The 18218-nt window shown below is 44.7% G+C and overlaps 2 protein-coding genes across 6 annotated transcripts in view; one reads left to right on the top strand and one right to left on the bottom strand.

Annotated features, from left to right (window-relative positions):
• Positions 1–6983, top strand: part of LOC138833106 (serine/threonine-protein phosphatase 4 regulatory subunit 4) — a 74653-nt gene extending 67670 nt beyond the window's left edge. Inside the window, exons 21-25 of one of the 4 annotated variants that reach the window (XM_070031435.1) lie at positions 165–248; positions 960–1053; positions 2947–3017; positions 5058–5202; positions 6894–6983. In XM_070031435.1, coding sequence (XP_069887536.1) covers positions 165–248; positions 960–1053; positions 2947–3017; positions 5058–5202; positions 6894–6912 — 413 coding nt within the window. In that variant the 3' untranslated portion in view covers positions 6913–6983. Of the gene's footprint in view, positions 1–164; positions 249–959; positions 1054–2928; positions 3018–5057; positions 5203–6893 lie in introns of all 4 variants that reach the window. The other 3 variants (XM_070031433.1, XM_070031436.1, XM_070031434.1) reach the window with 3 other exon arrangements.
• A 945-nt stretch (positions 6984–7928) lies between these two features.
• On the bottom strand, positions 7929–17722 carry LOC138833107 (protein Z-dependent protease inhibitor-like). Of its 2 annotated transcripts, none has more exons than XM_070031439.1 (5): positions 17505–17722; positions 15496–16257; positions 13848–14121; positions 11605–11755; positions 7929–10026 (listed from the first exon to the last, which is right to left on the bottom strand). In XM_070031439.1, exons 1-5 carry the CDS (start codon positions 17533–17535, stop codon positions 9835–9837), a joined length of 1410 nt encoding a protein of 469 aa, XP_069887540.1. In that variant the 5' UTR covers positions 17536–17722; the 3' UTR covers positions 7929–9834. The 2 variants fall into 2 exon arrangements, with proteins under 2 accessions (XP_069887540.1, XP_069887541.1); XM_070031440.1 differs by having other exon boundaries at positions 15496–16253; positions 17505–17714.
• Between the last annotated feature and the right edge of the window lie 496 nt (positions 17723–18218).

Raw genomic sequence — 18218 nt, 5'->3', positions numbered from 1 at the left:
CTGTTCACTATATAAAACTGAAATACAGAAATTACAAATAAGGACTGTTGAAATAGAGTGCTGTTTAACTAGAGAACGGGATTCATATTTTTCTATGTTTTGTATTTATGGACATTAATGTAGGACTCAGGAAATTATGCAACTTAAAACACAGTTTGTTTTAGGCAGAGACACTAAGACACAAAGTCTGCCCAAGGCCCTCCCTGTTTCTGTTCCTGGACCATCTTCTACTAACACCCCATCAACAAGTAAGAAGTGGCTTCTTTTCATGTCTGCTTTATGATTTGTTTTCTTTCTTAAAAAGTAATTTCCAGGCCAGGTGCTGGTAGCTCATACCTGTAGTCCTAGATATTCAAGAGGCTGAGATCTGAGGATTCCGGATCAAAGCCAACCTGGGGCAGAAAAGTCTGTGAGACACTTATCTCCAATAAATTACTTTAAAAGAAGCCAAAAGTGGCACTGTGGCTTAGAGTACTAGCCTTGAGCACAAAGTGGCTCAGGACAGTGCCGAGGCCCTGAATTCAAGCCCCAGGAGTGGCAAAAATATGCAACAATGAGATGTAGAAGTTGTTATGTTGAAAACGAACTTTACAACTTTGGTGGGAGGAGGAACGGTTGTGGGGAAAGGATGGGATGGGGAAACAATGCTTGATAAGAAATGTACTTATTATCTTGACTATGTAATTGTAACCCCTCTGTACAGTATTTTCACAATAAAAAAAGAAATTATCAAAAATGTTATTTCAGGGAATAGATGAGATATGTTATTCTAGAATGTCTTTAGCCTTTTGCCGTGAGTTGTTTCAGTAGTGTGGGTGAGAGATACACCAGCCTGCTTAGGCTGTTGTGGTTTACTGCAAATGACTTGGGTGGGAAGGGGTAAGGAGAGGACTGGAGAAGCTGGCCGCCAAGCATGAACTGAACACTTGCATTTTCCTTCTTTCTGCTTATTACTCTAGGCAAAGAAATCAAGAAATCCAAATTGATTCGAAGCCAGTCTTTCAATAATCAAGGCTTTCATGCAAAATATGGCAACTTAGAGAAGTGTGTTAAGTATGATGTTAGCTGTTTGCGTTTTTTTTTTGTTTTTTTATTTTATATGTACTTTCTTTTAATGAAATATTTACATTATTTTTAAACCAGACTTAATCTTGCATTTTTATAGGCTAGTAATTTGCCAATGTTTTAATATAAAGATTGTTAGGTTAAAGAATGAAAAGTCTGGGCTTGGAATGTGGCTTAGTGAGAGAGTGCTTACGTAGCATGCATGAAGCCCTGGGTTCCATTCCTCAGTATCACCACATAAACAGAAAAGGCCAGAATTGGTGCTGTGACTCAAGTGATAGAGTGCTAACCTTGAGGAAAGAAACTCAGGGACAGAGCCCAGGCCCTGAGTTGAAGCCCCAGAACTGGGGGAAAAAAAAGAAAAGTTTAACATTTGTGTAAACATAGGTAGCCTGACATTTGAGGAAGAATATTGCCATGGTGTTGTATAAACTGTGACAGAATGCACACAACATTTATGAGGAGCATAGGCCATCACATGTGCCACTTAGCTTCTAAATGGCAGTGAGTGTGACATCCACGTTATTTATGTCTGAAAAAAACCGCAGCATGTTTCTAGAGTAAGCTCACTTCTAATTGTATGAGATGTAACCCTGCCAGGCCTTACTGTGCAACATATTGTACCTAGCAATCAGTTAATATCTGGCTTCTTTTGTTGTTGTTGTTCCAGTCCTGGGGCTTGAGCTAAGCACTAGGGGCGGGGCTGTCCCTGAGCTTGTTTTACTCAAGTCTAGTGTTCTGTCACTTGAGCCCACAGCTCTATATCTGACCTTTTTGTGTGTGTTTAATTAGAGATAAAGGGTCTCATAGACTTTTCTGCCTGGGCAGGATTGCAGCTATGATAATCAGTTCTCAGCATCCTGAGTAGCTAGGATTACAAGCCTGAGCCTTTAGTGCCCAGATGGCTTCCTATTTTGGCCTAAGAAACAAAATGATACACCTTAAGATTGTGAGAAACATTTTAAATTACCATGATTTGTTATATGTGTTGTACATTCATGGTATTTAACAGCTGCATGTCAATGGACAACCAAAGTAATCTTAAGAAAACATGAATGTCTTGGAAAGTACTCATTTTCCCCCAAGACAAACAATGTGTTAAATAAAAAACATTTCCTATATTAATGACAACTTATTCTAGATTTGTTTCAGTCAGCTAGTATATCTGGAGTTTCTATCCTATGGACCCCAGAAGGGACTTCTTAGGAGAGGAACACAAAGGTGCAGTGGCTATGTGTCTCTGATCATATAAAATATTTATCAAGATGAACTCCAAGAAATGGAAATAAGAGGGTTTTTGTGTTTTTTTTTCTTTTTGTCTTGTCTGTTCATTTATCTGTCTTTGGGAGGGCAAGGGGGCACAGAAATGGAGGGACATTGGGTGAGCAAATGTAGCAGTGGTACTCACTAGACATGTGTGGAAAATGAACTATACAACTTGTGGGTGGGGATGGAAGGAAAAAAAAACTGGAAGAGAGTAAAGGAAAGGGTGTCATTGTCCAAAAGGAAATGTACTCATTTCCTGACTTGTGAAAATATAATCCCTCTGTATATCACCATTTTAATAACAATTTTAAAAAGGGATTATAACTAAAGATAAGTGCTTTCCAGGAAAATTTTTACCTGTTTTACTGGCTTGGTTGCATAGCAAAAGAAAAATTGTAATTCTGATGAAACAAAGCTTTAAGGAAATGTTTTTAATGTATAGAATAAAGTATTTTGAAGTATGAAATGTAAAAATATACTAAAAAAGGAAAGTAACAGTATGTTTTATAAGTAGAGGAAAGTATAAACCAAAAATGATTAGAACACCTGAAGTATAAGGTGACAAATTGAAGGAAGTGTATTCTTGTATTTTTAAAGGAAGTCATTGTTTTCTAGTAAAAGCTCCCCAGCAGCTTACGTCCCTCCTGTCTCTGTGCTGCCGAAGACCAGCGTGATCTCACTACCTGGTGAGTCGCAGCCTACACTCTTCCAAAAGTGACTGTGCTGAATAAAATTCTGTTTGCTTTAAATGGCTTTTATTTCTAGACATGGTAGTTTTCTAAATATATATCTTTATCAAATACTTAAGAAATTAAGCTTTCCCTTAGCAACAGGGTAAATCCTTAACTATATTATTTCCACTGTGTCAATACTCAGAGCTTAATATTTACAAAAGATAAAAGATGGACAAAGCTGTGTGGTAAGGTGGTTTTGTTATAGTCTGTGGGCCAGATGAGGCATAGACAGAAATTATTTTCAGTAATTTGTAAGGAAGTTAAAAACAATAGGAATTCATAAGACATCATTTACAGCTAAATATTTACCATCTTATATGCTTGAAAGTTAGTTCCAAAGCTTCTGTAAAGGGCTACATTGTAAACATTTTAGCCTCTGATCAAATTCCTTTCTGTCATAGGAATTCAACTCTTACAATTTAGTGTGAAAAAGCCATGAACAATAATAAATAAACAAATAGGCTAGCAAGCCATAAAAACACATAGAAGAACCTTAGATGCATGTTACTAAATGAAAGAAGCTAATCTGTTCAGAATTCATACTGCGTGACCCACTTAAAGACCATTTGTGAGAGCGTAAACCATGGAAGGCAGTAAGAGGATCAGTGCTTAGCAGAGACTGAGAAAGGAGAGAATAATAGAGCTTGGAGGACTTTTAGGACAGTGAAAATATTATATTGCTATAATTAGACTCCAAAAAGCCCTAAGTGGAGCTTTGGTTCAATAATAGAGCTCCAGCCTTGAGCACAAAAGCTCTGGGACAGGTACTCATGCACACATGCATGTGCGCACACACACACACACACACACACACACACACACACACACACACACACACACACACACACACACACACACACACACACACACACACTAATTTTAAAGTGGACAAAACTTTTAACCTGAACTTTGCATGAGATACACATGTCAGTGTATAAAAAGCTGTTTAACATCACTGATTGTTAGGGATGTTGAAATTTAAGGTCTATGAATAAAGGACATTTTGAGAATGTGAAACATTATAAGGCCAGTGCTAGCATGCAGAGTACACTACAGGGAAGATGTAGATAATTTCACAAGGTCCAAGAGAGGTTGTCATACATTCTACAAGATCAGTAGGAAGATGTGGAGCACGCTACAAGGTCAATGAGATGATGTGGAACACTGTCTATAAGTTGAATGAGATAATGTGGAGCACTGACTACAAGATCAAAGGGAGGATGTGGAGCATTGTCTACAAGGTCAATGGGAGGATATAGAACACTTTACAAGGTCAATGAGGTGATGTGGAGCACTGTCTCCAAGGTCAATGAGAGGATGTGGAGCACTGTCTACAAGGTCGATGGGAGGATGCAGAGCTCTCTAGCATTGCCATACATTGCTGCCAGAATTGAGCAAGGCAGTTTGAAGGAAGAAGAGGAAAGGAGAAAGAAAGGAATCTGAGCAGTACTTTGACAGTCTTTTCTGAAGATAACTACGTACTTAATGATGCAGCAATTCTACTTTGAGGCATTCACTGAAGAACATTAGAACAGATCCACATACAGGCTTAGACATGTGCATTCTTATCAGCATGGTATAGAATTGTAAAAAACCTGGAAAAATCCAAATGTCTACCAAACAGTATTATAGATCAACTCCAGCATATCCATACAGTGCTAGTTATAAATAAAAAGGAGTGGAAGTTCTGTTATAACTAATACTAATCAATCTCAGTTACGCTGATAATATAAAAGAAGCCAGGTGAAAAATTCTAATATTCTCTTTATATAAAATTTTAGAAATTCAGTCTAAGGTGACTAGTGGTTTAATGAGGGAGGAGGTAGGAAGACAGGGTTTGCAGTGGAGCACCAAGGGTAGCAATAGCCTCGTGGGAATATATCCCTGCCCAAACTTAACTCTGTGTCATTTATTGTATATAAATCATGCTCCTGTTCATCTAACTTCTTGGCATATTCAATGTGCTTCATTCTCTACATGCATTCCTTTCAGATGACTCCTTCCGGACTCGAAGTGCCAGTAGTGTCGCACCTTCTTTTTCTCCTAATCCCCAATTACCAAGTACCTCCCGGGGGACAGGTAGCGCTGATGCAAAGAGTGGTGGAAGTAAGGATGTGCAACCTCGGAAGGCCACCTTGTAAGTAACAGTGCATGCTGCTGAGTGCTTTGACCTCTGCCTACTCAGTGCCTTAGCTTCCCTCTTACATAATGCCCCAAGAATAGAAGACATCTGTGCTGGGAGACATGAGCTGCAGGGGTCATTATTGCGTGAGGCCTTATTAGGAAGTATATATAAGATGATTTATGTGTGGCACAGACATTGAACCCAGAGTTTTGAGTTCAGTAAACAGGACCTAGGCACCGACTACAGTGTGCCTTGAAGTGAAGCCATAAAGCTTTCTATTCTCTTTTCTCGTGGTTCTTTTCTGTATAATATATATTGTTTGAATTATTGAAGTCTTTGTTTTTTTAAACATTTACAAGGATATCATCATAAACTATGGCAAGTCATACAAATGATTCAGCCAGAATGCACAACCTCCAATTACAGACCTACTCTTTCATAGAGTTCCTGAACCTCTGGTTGATCAGAACTTGAGATTCTGGTTTCTGATGTATTTGAAAACATATCTAACTATAGTCATAGACATTCTTTTGTCTTTCTGCCCTACTCCCTTCTCTTCCTCCACTTGTTTTGAGTCTAGGTCTTATTATATAGCCCAAGCTGGCCTCAGACTTGCAATATAGCCTAGGCTGGGCTTGCTCAGTCTACTTGCCTCAGCCTCCTGGGTGCTGGGATTACAAGGCATGTCCCCAGATCCTAGCAGATAAGTTTTTTTAAAAAAAACCTAGGAATTGCTGGACACTGATGGCTCATACTTATAATCCTAAGTACTCAGGAGGCTGGGATCTGAGGATCTCTTTCCTAACCATCCCAGGTTAGGAAAGTCTATGAGATTCTTATCTCCAATTAAACATGCAAAAAGCAGAAGCAGAGTTGTGGCCGGCCTTGTAGAGTTGTAGAGTTCTAACCTTGAGCAGAAAAGCTTAGGGACATGCTCAGGCCCTGAGTTCAAGCCCAGGACCAGAATCAAAAACGAAGCCAAAACAACTGCTCCCCTACCCGGAATATTTATAATATTTTTCAGAGAAAAATAAATAAGCCAGAATGACACATGTGGCATTTAGAAACAATAAAGACATTCAGTTGTGTATTATATCTTACATCTTTTTCAGCCAGATGATTGGAATATGTATAATTAGACCTGTACAGTTTCCACTGTGTTTAGACAATTAAAAATATAGGAAAGGGGGCTGGGAAGGTGGCTCAGTGGTAGAGCGCTTGCCTTGCATGCATGAGGCCCTGGGTTCGATTCCTTAGCACCACATAAGCAAAAAGAAAAAAGCTGGAAGTGGCGCTGTGGCTCAAGTGGTAGAGCGCTAGCATTGAGCTGAAGAGCTGAGGGACAGTGCCTAGGCCCAGAGTTCAGGCCCCACAGCCGGACCCCCCCCCAAAAAAAAAGGTAGGAAAAGTTGTGGGTTAATTAAATATTATGTCAGGCAGAGATATTTTTGTCATTTAAAAATAACTCTGAGTATCTTTAACATATTTTTTTTCTCTTAACCAGGATTCTCATATATGAAGTTTATTCAAAGTAGCTTGTTTATATATTTATTTACTTTAAACATTATATTGATAAATTTTTTCATGTCTTCTTTTCCCTTCCTCCTTCCTTTCTTCCTGCCTATCTCCATCCCTTTTTCCCTTCCCTACTTACTTCCATTCTTCCCTTTTTCCCTCTTCTTTATTTTCTTTCTCTCCTTCAGAAAGTCCAGGAAATCTTAACTCAGCTTCTTGATGGAGGAGGCAAAGAGACCACTGGAGATGATAGGATTGATGGACAAAGCCAAAGCAATGGATGGACTTTCCTAATTTTTTTCTTTTTTTCTTTTTTAAAAAAAGAATGAGAAAAGAGACATAATGGCAGCCGATATTAAACTTACCAAATTTGGAATTAGATTCCCTAGCAGGTATGAATTATGTTTCTTAACCAATAATGTGGTAACAGAATTCCAGTGTTATGGTGCAGTGTAACAGAAAACAGCTTGGGGTGTGTGTGTGGACACAAACTTGCCTTTGTGCAGGAAATGAGCTGTTTTGTTGTTCTAGGGTTTAGCAGTTAGAGATGGCATGAGAGTCCAAATCAGCTGAAATTGCCCTCACTGGGTGTGAGGGGAGGTAAGGAAGATTCTGCCTTTCTCACGGCTCTTGGAGCCCAGTGGGACAGTCACACTGAACAGATTCTGCAGTCTTCTCACTCATGTGATTGCAGTGGCTGGGTGTGACATGTGGACATCCCACATTTAGATTTGGCAGTAAAAATCTTGCAGAGTTCCAAGAAGTTTGAGCTACAAATACCTAAAAATAATAGATTGATGATTTTCTTTGTTTCCCGCAACAATTTCTTTTATAAATACTCCATCTATGCTTTAGGTTGTATTTGTCCTTACTAAAATAAAAGTGATAAATCTAGTCGGAATCAGCTGTTATTGCAAGCTATCATGCTTAAGCTATGTTGACAGCATTTGTACTGATGCTACCTTTTCCATCAAAATTTGCCTGTGGAACAAATACAGTTGTTAATTTAAAATGTCAGTTCTTGAGATATACTGTATGAAGCTATTGTCAGCTTCTCTATTTCAAAATGCAATCAGCATATAACTATATTAATATTAGGAAATATTTGTTTTTTAAAATATATTGATGTACGATAAAGATGATCTGACTTGTGAATGCATATGCGTGTGTGGTCACTTTTTATGATGTGAAATGGATAATGAATTTACACAAAATAAACATAGGTTCATGAGATACCTGGGTTTGTGAAAAAAACGTTTAAAAGACCTCCCTGCATTTTATTCTATAGTTAGAGAGTTAGGCTACTGTACTTTTATGTCAGCTAACAATTATTCAGAGAATAGTTACTTAGTGAGAGTTTTCTATGCCATTTTCTTCCCCTCGGCCTCTTTGGAACCCTCCGTCATTCACAGTATCCTCATTAGAGGACAGCCAGGTAAGTTGTTACAGATTCAGTAGTTGGGAAAAACTTAACCATCGCGCTTAGAGGAATTCCACATGTGTCTGGATTTTAACTATTTAAGCTCTGTTTTCTACTAGAATCAGTAATGTGGAATTTAATGTAGTGGTGGCTGGGAATTCTGTGGTGCACAGTAGGACACCAAAGCTGCATTTCTCTCCAGTCCTTTGATTTGCAATCAGCATTGACTGTTACTGTTAAATAAAGCAGTCTCAGTTTGATTGTTAAATAATACATTTTGCACAGTTACAAGCTTTATATTCTTACTATGCATGTGGGAAAGGGTAGAGTGATTTGATAGAGAATAATCACCATGAATTACAAAGTTCAACAGTATAGGACAGCCAATTGCTTAAGTATTAAATTTTCAATGACCATAGTTAATCAAAATTACTTTCAGATTTTTTTTCACAAACATGGTAACTTGTAAAATGTTTAAAGTAGTTGTTAAAATTATACTCATAAGCACAGATAAATAGGAAATGAAAAATAAATTGGTGACCCATAGATCTCCACTTACAGCAGAAATTTAATGCACTCATTTAATGTTGTGTTAATCTGGACACAGTGTTAGCTGGACACAGGGCGAACTCTTCCTCTCCAGCCCAGTGCCAACACCTGCCTTGCAGTGTCCAGCACCTCCTGCACTGAGAGCTTATATATATCTGAGTCACAGGAATGTCTGGTCCATCACCCTGTACTAAAACTTTAGGTTAGGTATGTTTATACATTTAGATAGCAACAGACAAAAATGCAGTTAGGCATTTAGCCAATATAGTCGCGTAGGTACCTTTATCCAAGAATCTATGGATTAACTTCTAAATACTCTTGTTTCTGGGACAGAAGATGACTAGCTCCTAAGAATGCCTGGCCAAGGGGACAGGAGGGGCATGTCACTATTTCCCTTTCATCTTAAACTTTCCCTTTCATCTTAGACAAAGTCCTGCTTGGTCTGTTTAACCACAGCAGGGAACCATTTTTATTAGCATATAATAATTGTGCACCGAAATTCCAGTGTTGGTTGCATATATGCTTACAATGTTCCTTGATCAAACCCATCCTTCCTACCAAATGTCCTTTCCTTCTGCCTCCCATCCCCCTTTCAGTAACAATTCCAATAGTTTTCTTTGTTTTCTTTATCCATATTTAAAATATTCCTCCCCTATACTGAGTGACTGGATGCACCATGGCGAATGTGCATCATTGAGCCTGAGACTTTAATCAGGACTGATTATGGCAATTTTCTCCCAGTCCTGATCAGCAAGATGTAATTCCATAATAGACTGAAGTAAAACACAAGATGTAATTCTAGACTGAATGTGAACCCTTAGTTGCACCAAGGCGGGGGAGCATGACTTGGGGAGAATGTTCACATCTTCCCCAAAGGCTTTATCCTGAAATATTCTGACCTGTAGTTCTTGTAGTCCAGGTATATGCACAGCAGAGAAAGGCAGAGATTCTCCCCAGCTAGGCTTCAGTTAATGAAGGCTCCTAGGAACAAGCTAAAGTTGCTGAACAGACTGCACAAATATCTACAAATACACATCAATAAAATGCTTGTGTTACTCTGAAGATAGCCCAAATGAGCTGGACATGGGCTGCAAGTTCTTCCTCCACAACCCAGTGTTCACCCCCCCCCCCCACTGAGAGCTCAAGAGCGCACATCTGAGTTAAAGGAGAGTCGGGTTCACCACCCTGCCCAGAAACAGGAGCATCCTGGAGTTCTCCTCATAGATCATGAAGTGAAATGGCCGGTCCACCTTGATGATGGGCGGCATGGAATATGCCATGATTTCTGACAGCGTTCCTGCCACTGCCTCTGTGCCTTTCTCATCCACCTCAATCACTGATTGCTGTAAGACCTAGGAAAGGAGACGATGGGAAGGTCATTTGTGTGGAGTGAAAAGAGGTAATTGACAATTCTGCACAGTGGCCCCACCTACCTGGCCATGTTCCTAGGTTTTAGGTGCAGGACCCATCTTGAGAGTGTGCCAGGACTGCCTCAGAAACCTAAAACAGTCCTAGGAGGCTGCAGAGACCCAGTGAAATGGGGTATGTGGAGTACACTGTGCATCAGGCTGGGGCTGGGACTCTGGCTAGCAGAGTTCTAATAAATATGTATGGAGCATATGCTTTGTGCTGTGCTCAATAAATAAGTTTTCTGGGTCCCCTCGAAGGTGTGTGGTGCTGCCTTGGTCTGAGTCCTCTGAGTTTTCTTCGTTCAGGCAGGATTTGGGCTAGGACAGGCAGTGAGTGGTTTATCTTTCAAGGCAGCAAACCCTGATGCTGCTCTGAGGCCTGCCCTGAGGCTTGCCCGAGTGCCAGCGCCCTGGTTCTCCTTCCTGAGTCTGCTTGTTACGCAGACTCCAGTTGTCTATTTGGAAGGTACTTCTGTGCAGGAATCTGATGTGATGTGGATGATGTACCTTTGCGATGAGTCTGAGAGATGAGAATACCAGCATGTGATACCTGGGAATTCTCTCATTTCCTGGGTAAGGGTTTATTTCCCAGAACTATCAGGGAGACAAGTGAATGGCTTCAGTCTGGAGCTCAGGGGGATCCTCTGTCAGCCAGCAGCACCTCACTTCTGGTTCCCATGGGCTCAGCAGAGGCTGTCTGCAGCAGGTTTACAGACTTGTCCCGTTGGATTGCTTCACCTTCCCTGGATGGTGCAGGCCAAGTCTACTCTAATGAGTCCTACTTAAATTGGTACCGTTATGCTAACTAGTTGCCAGCAATGCACAAAACTACGGAGACAATAGACAGTCCCCTCAGAACTGACTTGACATGAGCTACCCCCAAGATTAATCATGGCCTGCCTTCACCCTGATCACCAGAAGTAAAGTCAAAAGACTCAAAACATAGGCCATCATCCCAGCTCAAGAGCCCCACGCACAAGGTGCATGTGTGGAAATCAGTTAACCTTGTTAGTAGTAGTTTTAGAGCTTGAAGTAGGACAGAGAAGGCATGAATTGGGTAGCAGATACCACTTAATATATTTTTTCAAGGCAGCCATGTGGATTGGGCAGCATTACGAAGAAGCTAGTGGGAGTCAGAGACGGATTCTCTGAAGCCAGGGCGGTAGTCTGCAGAGGTGTTGGGAAAAGGAGATCTAAGAGGGATGAGTATGGGTCTGGTCATGTCTGCAGGGCTCTTGTTGAGCCTTTCAACCTACATGGTGATGATGAATTGGTAAGCCAGTTCATTGCAGGGGTAAATGTTTTGGGCATCGGGTGAGAAGAGGGAGAGACTGCACTGAAGAGTGGTTTAGAAACATGGCTTGGAATTCTCAAAACACCCAACTTGGGTGCTATTTCAGATAGTTGCGATTTAATTACTACAACTAGACATCTTATGAAAATTAAATGATTTGCAAAATATCTGTTGGTTTCGGTGGCATTTATGCTTAGGATTGGGCCCTGGTGCAGACCCTGACTTGCCTTGGACACTTGAAGATTTCTGGCTGTCGCTGAGAGTTCACCGAGGTCAGCTGAGGATGAAAAGATTCTTCTGACTCCCATCTGCTTAAGCAGCTCATGCATCTCATACTTCTGGTCCAGCTTGAACTTGGGAAAGAAAACCTCCATTTTCCTGGGGTTCAAGGACAGAGGACGTGAAACGTAGGCAAAGCCACAGTCTCTCAACATCAAAAAGGACACATTTTCTTTCCTTCCTTCCTCTGAGATTATTTCCATTCTGGAGTCTCCTTTAGTGGGCTGGGGACAGTTTCCTACCTCCATCTCATAGGAAATACTTGCGGTTTTATAAAGCATTATTACAGCAGCCTGTGTGACCCAGCTTCAGTCTCATTCCATGAACTGTAGACTTTGGAGCTAAGAGTGCCACTCTTTATTTTCTCCTTGTTTGAAAAACTAACTCAATAGCTGCTCCCTGCATCCCTACAGCCTGGAGGACGCCCTTCCCAGACCCAGGGCTTGCCTGCTCAGTCCCTAGGAGAAGCTTGGGGTCCTGGGGAAGGACAAGCACGGGGAGCTATGGGACTTGTACCTCTCTCATCTGTAACCAGCAAGGCTCTGAGGTCACCTATTTTCTATTTTGGAATTCTCTCAAAATACGATGTTTGGAAGGATGAATTCTGTGTCTCAAAAATAAAACATAGAAACTAATTGATAACAAAATGAATCTTTAAGAAGTCCCAATTTCATATTCTGTAAAATATAGCCAAAGATGGCAAGAACAGTTGTATAGGGTGGTTCAGAAGAGCAATGCACGCATGCTAAGTTCATAGAACAAAGCCTGGCATGTAGTCTGCCCTTCACAAATAGGAATTGGCTCCCACCCAGTCATGGGAATCTCTTACTGTCTCACTGCATGGTTGGGCCAGGCAGTCAGAATGGACTATTAAGTGGGGACATGATGTCCTGAAGATGAACTTATTCATTAAGCAAGTATTTGTGAGGTCTTATGTATGAGGGCCTTCACTAGTTGCTAAACATTTGGAGAAAAATAACAGATAAAACCAACAGCAGGGCCTTTGGTTGAACGGGAGCCTGTGGCCAGGTTCAAGTTGGCAGGATTCAGAATGCACAGCCTTCCTTACACTCCAAGAAGTGGACTCCTTTCTTAGACAAGCACCCGAGTGCCTCTCACACAGATACCCCCTACCTGACTGCCTCATACCTGGAACTGGCACTCAGTCTCATGCTCCTAACTCCCAGATTCATAGCGCCAGCCTGGACCTTGGCTGGGCTCTTCTTGGCATGTCTACTTGGATGTGTAGCAGATATTTCTGATGCAGATTTAAGACTAAACTCTTCAAAACTTACACCCCAGACCTGTTCTTTCCCACGTTCTTCCCCCCAAATGGCAAATCCATCCTTCCTATTGCTGAGGCCAAAATTTTACAATCACCTTTGATGACTGCTCACTCTCCCCCACTCTCCCCACCCCTCGCCTCACTGTGCCCAGTCAGAAATTCTGCCAACCTCCCTTGTACACCCAGATTCCACTTCTACCACCGCCCCATATCTAAGCCATGGTCTTGCTTCCCAGCAGCCTCCTGACCTCTACCCAACTGGCCTCCCTGCTGTTATTTGCCTCCTCCAGTGTCTATTCTCAACACAGGAACTTGTGGGACTCTTCGGTCACATCATGGCGCACCTCTGCTCAGAACCTTCCAGCAGAGCCCAAGTCCTGGCTGGGGAAGGGAAGGCCCAGGGGTGGAGCTGACCTTCTTTCTCTCTGACCTCTCCAATAGCTGCGTCCACACTGGCCACTTTGCTCCTCAGACCTGCTCCACACTTGGTCCTAGAACCTTCCCACCTCTGCCTTCAACACCCCTCTCCCAGATAGATGCTCCTGACCACTCCTTAGTGAGCCCCCCAACCTCTGCCAGCACCCCATGCTCTCTTCCTGGCCTTGTCCTGGTTGTCTGCCTTCACTAAAAGAGGGCAGTGGGGGCTTCTGCTGACTCGCTCAGTGCTGCATTCCCAGCATGTGTAGATAGGGCTGAAGGAGTAAGTACTTGCTCAGTGAATGAACAAGCCAGGCACCCACGGCTGATGCTGGGGATGGACTGGAGATAGCAGCAGTGCTGGCCCTGCCCCCTGGGAGCTCGGCGCTCACTGCGATGGTGGGAGATGGCATAGGATGGGATTGTGGAGCGTCTCAGATGGAGAGCTCAGCCTGAGTCGGTGTCAGGATGGGCAAGGCTCATGCATACCTGGTTTTCATGTTCTGGAGCCACGTCTCCACCAGGTCTGAGCTGAGGTAGTCCTCCAGCGCCAGGTGGTCCCCTGTTTTCTCCATGAGGATGACCAGCATGGAGGCGTTACCTCGGTAGGGCAGCTTGAGCACGTGACAGCGAAAATTCTTATCAAAAGTGGAGGCAAACTCGCCCGCCTGGTACATCATGGGCACCTTAATTGACGTGTACTTGTCCAGGTGGAAAGCATCGTTTTCGGTGAAGGCAGGATCGAATGGGACCAGCCACTTCCCTGAACAAGCCAGTAGAGAGCCGTGTAGCAAACAGCCTCCATGAACAGCGCGAGTCCCGCACCAGCCACAGGGCAGGGAGCTCTGTTCCCCTCTGCCCCAGCCAGGAAAAGCACATTGGCTTGGACCCTGGCTCAGGTCAAAGGCATTTCCCCAGATAACAAAATGCAGGTCTACCCGTAATCCTCATGGGGATCACACACCAAGGTGCCAGGACACGTGTCCTGATGGCTTATTCACCACCATCTGGACCTGAACCACTCTCCCATTTCCTGGTGGTTGACCTAGGCCTGGAGAAGATGGCCCCATCCACGTGAGAGTCCCTCGCTGGCATTCTGACATGAGCCCTTGCACACACACCCCACCACCACCACCACCACCACCACCAGCGCTACCGCCACCTCCACTACCACACAGGGAAGACCACCCACGGGTGGGCAGATGACCCATACAGAGCATTGTCTGAATGTCTGCAAAGTGGCTCCCCACCACAAGCTTTCCTGGTGCTAAGATCTCTGCTTGTGTCCTGTTAGGCAGAGCTGGAACCCTGGGGCCTGGAGGGGAGCATTGGATTGTGCCATTTGTGTTGTGACCCTGACCATGTACCCCCCCCCCCCGCCCCGTCCTTCACAGCAGCCTGTGTTCTACCTGCTGTGCTGGTGATCAAGAAAATCAATTGTTCAGATAGATGTGGTATCTAGCACATCCCAAGGGCAGTTGAGTACTTCACATTCATTAGATCACACGGCCTTATAATTATAGCAAGAGCAAGTGCATATACTTCCTTAAAAATCCAAGGAGATTTTTGTCCCTTGCTCCAGGTTCACAGAGACTGAAGAAGCAAAATTGCAATCCTCAATCTTTCAGATAAAAACATTTTTTTAAAGCAAAAGCCTATGTGGACCGGGCACTGGTGGCTCATGCCTGTAATCCTAGCTACTCAGGAGGCTGAGATCTGAGATCATGGTTCAAAGCTGTCCTGGGTGGAAAAGTCCATGAGACTCTTATCTCTAATTAGTAACCAAAAAGCTAGATGTGGAGTTGTGTCTCAAGTGGTAGAGCGCCAGCCTTGAGCAAAAAACCCCCCAAAACAAAAACAAAACAAAACAAAAAAACTAGGGGAAAGTGCCCAGACCCTGAGTTCAAGTTCCACATGCGGTACAGCTCCCCCCCCCCATATACACAACCTTACACTTCTGCTGCTTCTCCCAAATATCAGAAGAGAACTGGGTGGGGTTGGTATGGCAATTCTAAGGAGCACAATTCTAAGGAGAGAAGGGCTGGGGGTCTCAGAGTATGCTGTCCCGAGCAAGGAAAAAGGAAGAGATAGTGACAGAATTGTAGGGCTTTGGGGAAACAGAACAGTATCGAAGTACCTTTGAATAAGATGTAATCCACCAGAATTAATTTTGTTTCAGGCTTAATCTGGTCAAAGAGCTCAGGAACTTTCCCGTGGGTCTGTTTGTTGACATGATGGTTCATTAGTCCCCTGGCCTGGGATGCATTTCGGAAATCTGTAGGCACACACTCGATATCGAAGTAGGCCTTGGATAAATTGAGGAAGGTCTCTCTGACCTCGAAATCCTTGTGAATGAAGGCCAGGCTGCCTTGGTGGAGGCTCAGCTCCTGGTTCCTGGACAGGGTCTCCCGGAGCCTCTTAAAGAGAGTGGGCAGGGTGAGGGGCTCCATCTGGCTGAGGGCCTGCAGGCAGAGCCCTCTCTCCACCTGGGCTCGGGTCTCCCCTTGGGCCCCTAGCATCAGGCTGGCCAGGGCCACTGCTGCTCCGAATGGCGAGAAGATCACATTGCCATCGTGCCTCAGGGACAGCTTGCGCAGCAGGCCCAACCCGAAGTCTGTGGTCGCTTTGGAGAGTTGCTGCAGGCCGGCCCTCAGCCAGGCCTCCTCGCCAGCTTCGTGGTCACGGAGGGGAGCCTGCCACGCCCCCCAGGTCTGGTTCGGAGAAGCCTGGAACTCCACAGCCTCCAGACCTGCCCTGTCCTCTGGCAGATAGGGGCTGAGGGCCAAGCTGGGCGCTGGCCACACTTCTGCCAGGAGGATGGGGAGCAGAAGGCTGGAAATCACCTGCATGTGGCCAGCTCCGGAGACCAAGGACTGCTTCCCTTTGGTGGTTAGTCTTCCTGGGCAGAAGAGACCACAGAGCTGTCTTAAGGTCACCCTCATGCGATGTACACATTGCCTTAGGGACCAACCTCCTTTCTGAGGGGACCCCAAGAGTTTGCATCAGGCTGGGCAGGTGAGCCCTGCCCAGCTGAATCTGGGCAGAAACCCTCCAGAGCCAACAGGACGAATCCCGTTCCCCTCCCGTGCTCAGCGCTCGGGCAGCTCACGATCCCTAACTCCTTTTCCTCCATCATCATCATCATCATCATCATCATCATCATCATCATCATCACCATCACCATCATCATCATTTTGGGCCATTTTGGAGCTTGAACTCAGGACCTCGCTCGTTTGCTTAAGTAGAAGTCCTCATTAATGACATGGAGGGAATATCTAGCTATGTCCTAGAATTCTAAGTGGAAGTCGGACCTCCAGTGTAGTGGTATTAGAAGTAGGGCCTTGAGGCAGTTTTCATGTTTAGAGGAGACATGAGGGTATGAACTTATACTAAAAGGAAGAGACCAGAGCCCTCCTCTGTCCCCTCCAAACCAGGAAGTGGGTCCTCACCATGCCCCAACCATGCTGGCACCTGACCTGGGACCTCCAGAATGGTGGAAGGCTGCTGTGAATGCCTGAGACCTCCAGACTCATGTTTTTGTCACAGCAGCCCAAGGACAATTGTGCGACCGTGTTCAGTTCTCCTTTGTAAATTAGGCCAATAGTGGCACACTCCTGAATTCAGAGCTTACCTGCCTCTCTCGATGCCACAGAAGTCACATTAGCACACTGGCTGAACCTTCCCCTTCCCAGGTGCTTAATTCTGATGCCACCATTCCTGTGAGTGCCATCTTCAGTGTATGGAGTGGGACTGCCATCACACCCTGTAGGCTCCGAGCTTGCCTACTGAATGATCCCCACCCCCTGTCCTCTAGGCCTCTGCTCATGAGCCAGTAAACACACACCCGGCATTCCTGGGGCTAAGGTGTCTCCCATGCTGCCCTGTGCGGCTACCCCAGCTTGTGTACCTCTGGCCTCTGGGCTGGAAGCAGAGGTAGAGTGCATGCCAAGTCTGGTGTCTCTCGTTTATTACGGGGTGCTGCCCACCCTGCCCCCAGCCTCAGCTTGGGTTTAGGGTTGAGACTCGACTGTCTGGCAAATCCTCCCTCCCTCCCCCCCCCCCCCCCCGCACCTGGGAGTCCACCTGGAGGTGTCTCCCTCCCTCCCAGCCAGACAGGAAAGGGTCCTGCCACCCACCACCTCTTACCTGCACAGTGACTCTGGGGCTGGAAGATCATTCAGACCAGAGACGAAAGTGTGAGTTCCGAAGCCCAAAGCCTCCAGCAAATATTTGCTATTCCAAAGTGTGATTCCCTTCACACAGTTACTGATTAACACTCTGCGGGGAAGTGATGGCGTTTCTGGAAAACCAGAGACGAAGAAGGAGGCTTCCAGGCTCCCCCAGCTCTCCCCCCCACCCCAGCAGGACCGGCTCTGCTGGAGGTGCTTCCTCAGGTGAGCCGCCCCATGTGGCTCTCGGCTTAGGACAACTGTCCAGGGAGAAGAAACCGCTTCCCCGCAGCGGCTTCTGAGCCACCAATCAGCGCTGGGCACTGGGTGGGGCTCCTGGGGTGCTTAAGACCTCGTTTCCCATCTCACGCAACTGTCTATCCAATGGGAGGACAGGCAGCAGATCTCAGGTGACAAAGCAAAGCCTTGCAGACCAGAGCGTGGCTTCCCAGCATGAGGACTCACTTCAAGGGCTTAGTGTCTAAGTGGTGAGATCCTTTAACACGCAGTTTTTCAGACCAATTGTGTGTGTGTGTGTGTGTGTGTGTGTGTGTGTGTGTGTGTGTGTGTGTGTGGTGTGTGTGTGTGTGTGTGTGTGTGTGTGTGTGTGTGTGTGAACTCAGGACCTGGGCACTGTCCCTTAGCATTTTCACTTAAGGCTGGCACTCTACCACTTGAGCCACAGCTCTAT

The sequence above is a fragment of the Dipodomys merriami genome, unplaced genomic scaffold (assembly GCF_024711535.1).
Source record: "Dipodomys merriami isolate MVZ:Mamm:240054 unplaced genomic scaffold, mDipMer1.0.p SCAF_200, whole genome shotgun sequence".
Lineage (NCBI taxonomy): Eukaryota > Metazoa > Chordata > Mammalia > Rodentia > Heteromyidae > Dipodomys > Dipodomys merriami.
This window is presented reverse-complemented; position numbering and strand designations above follow the sequence as displayed.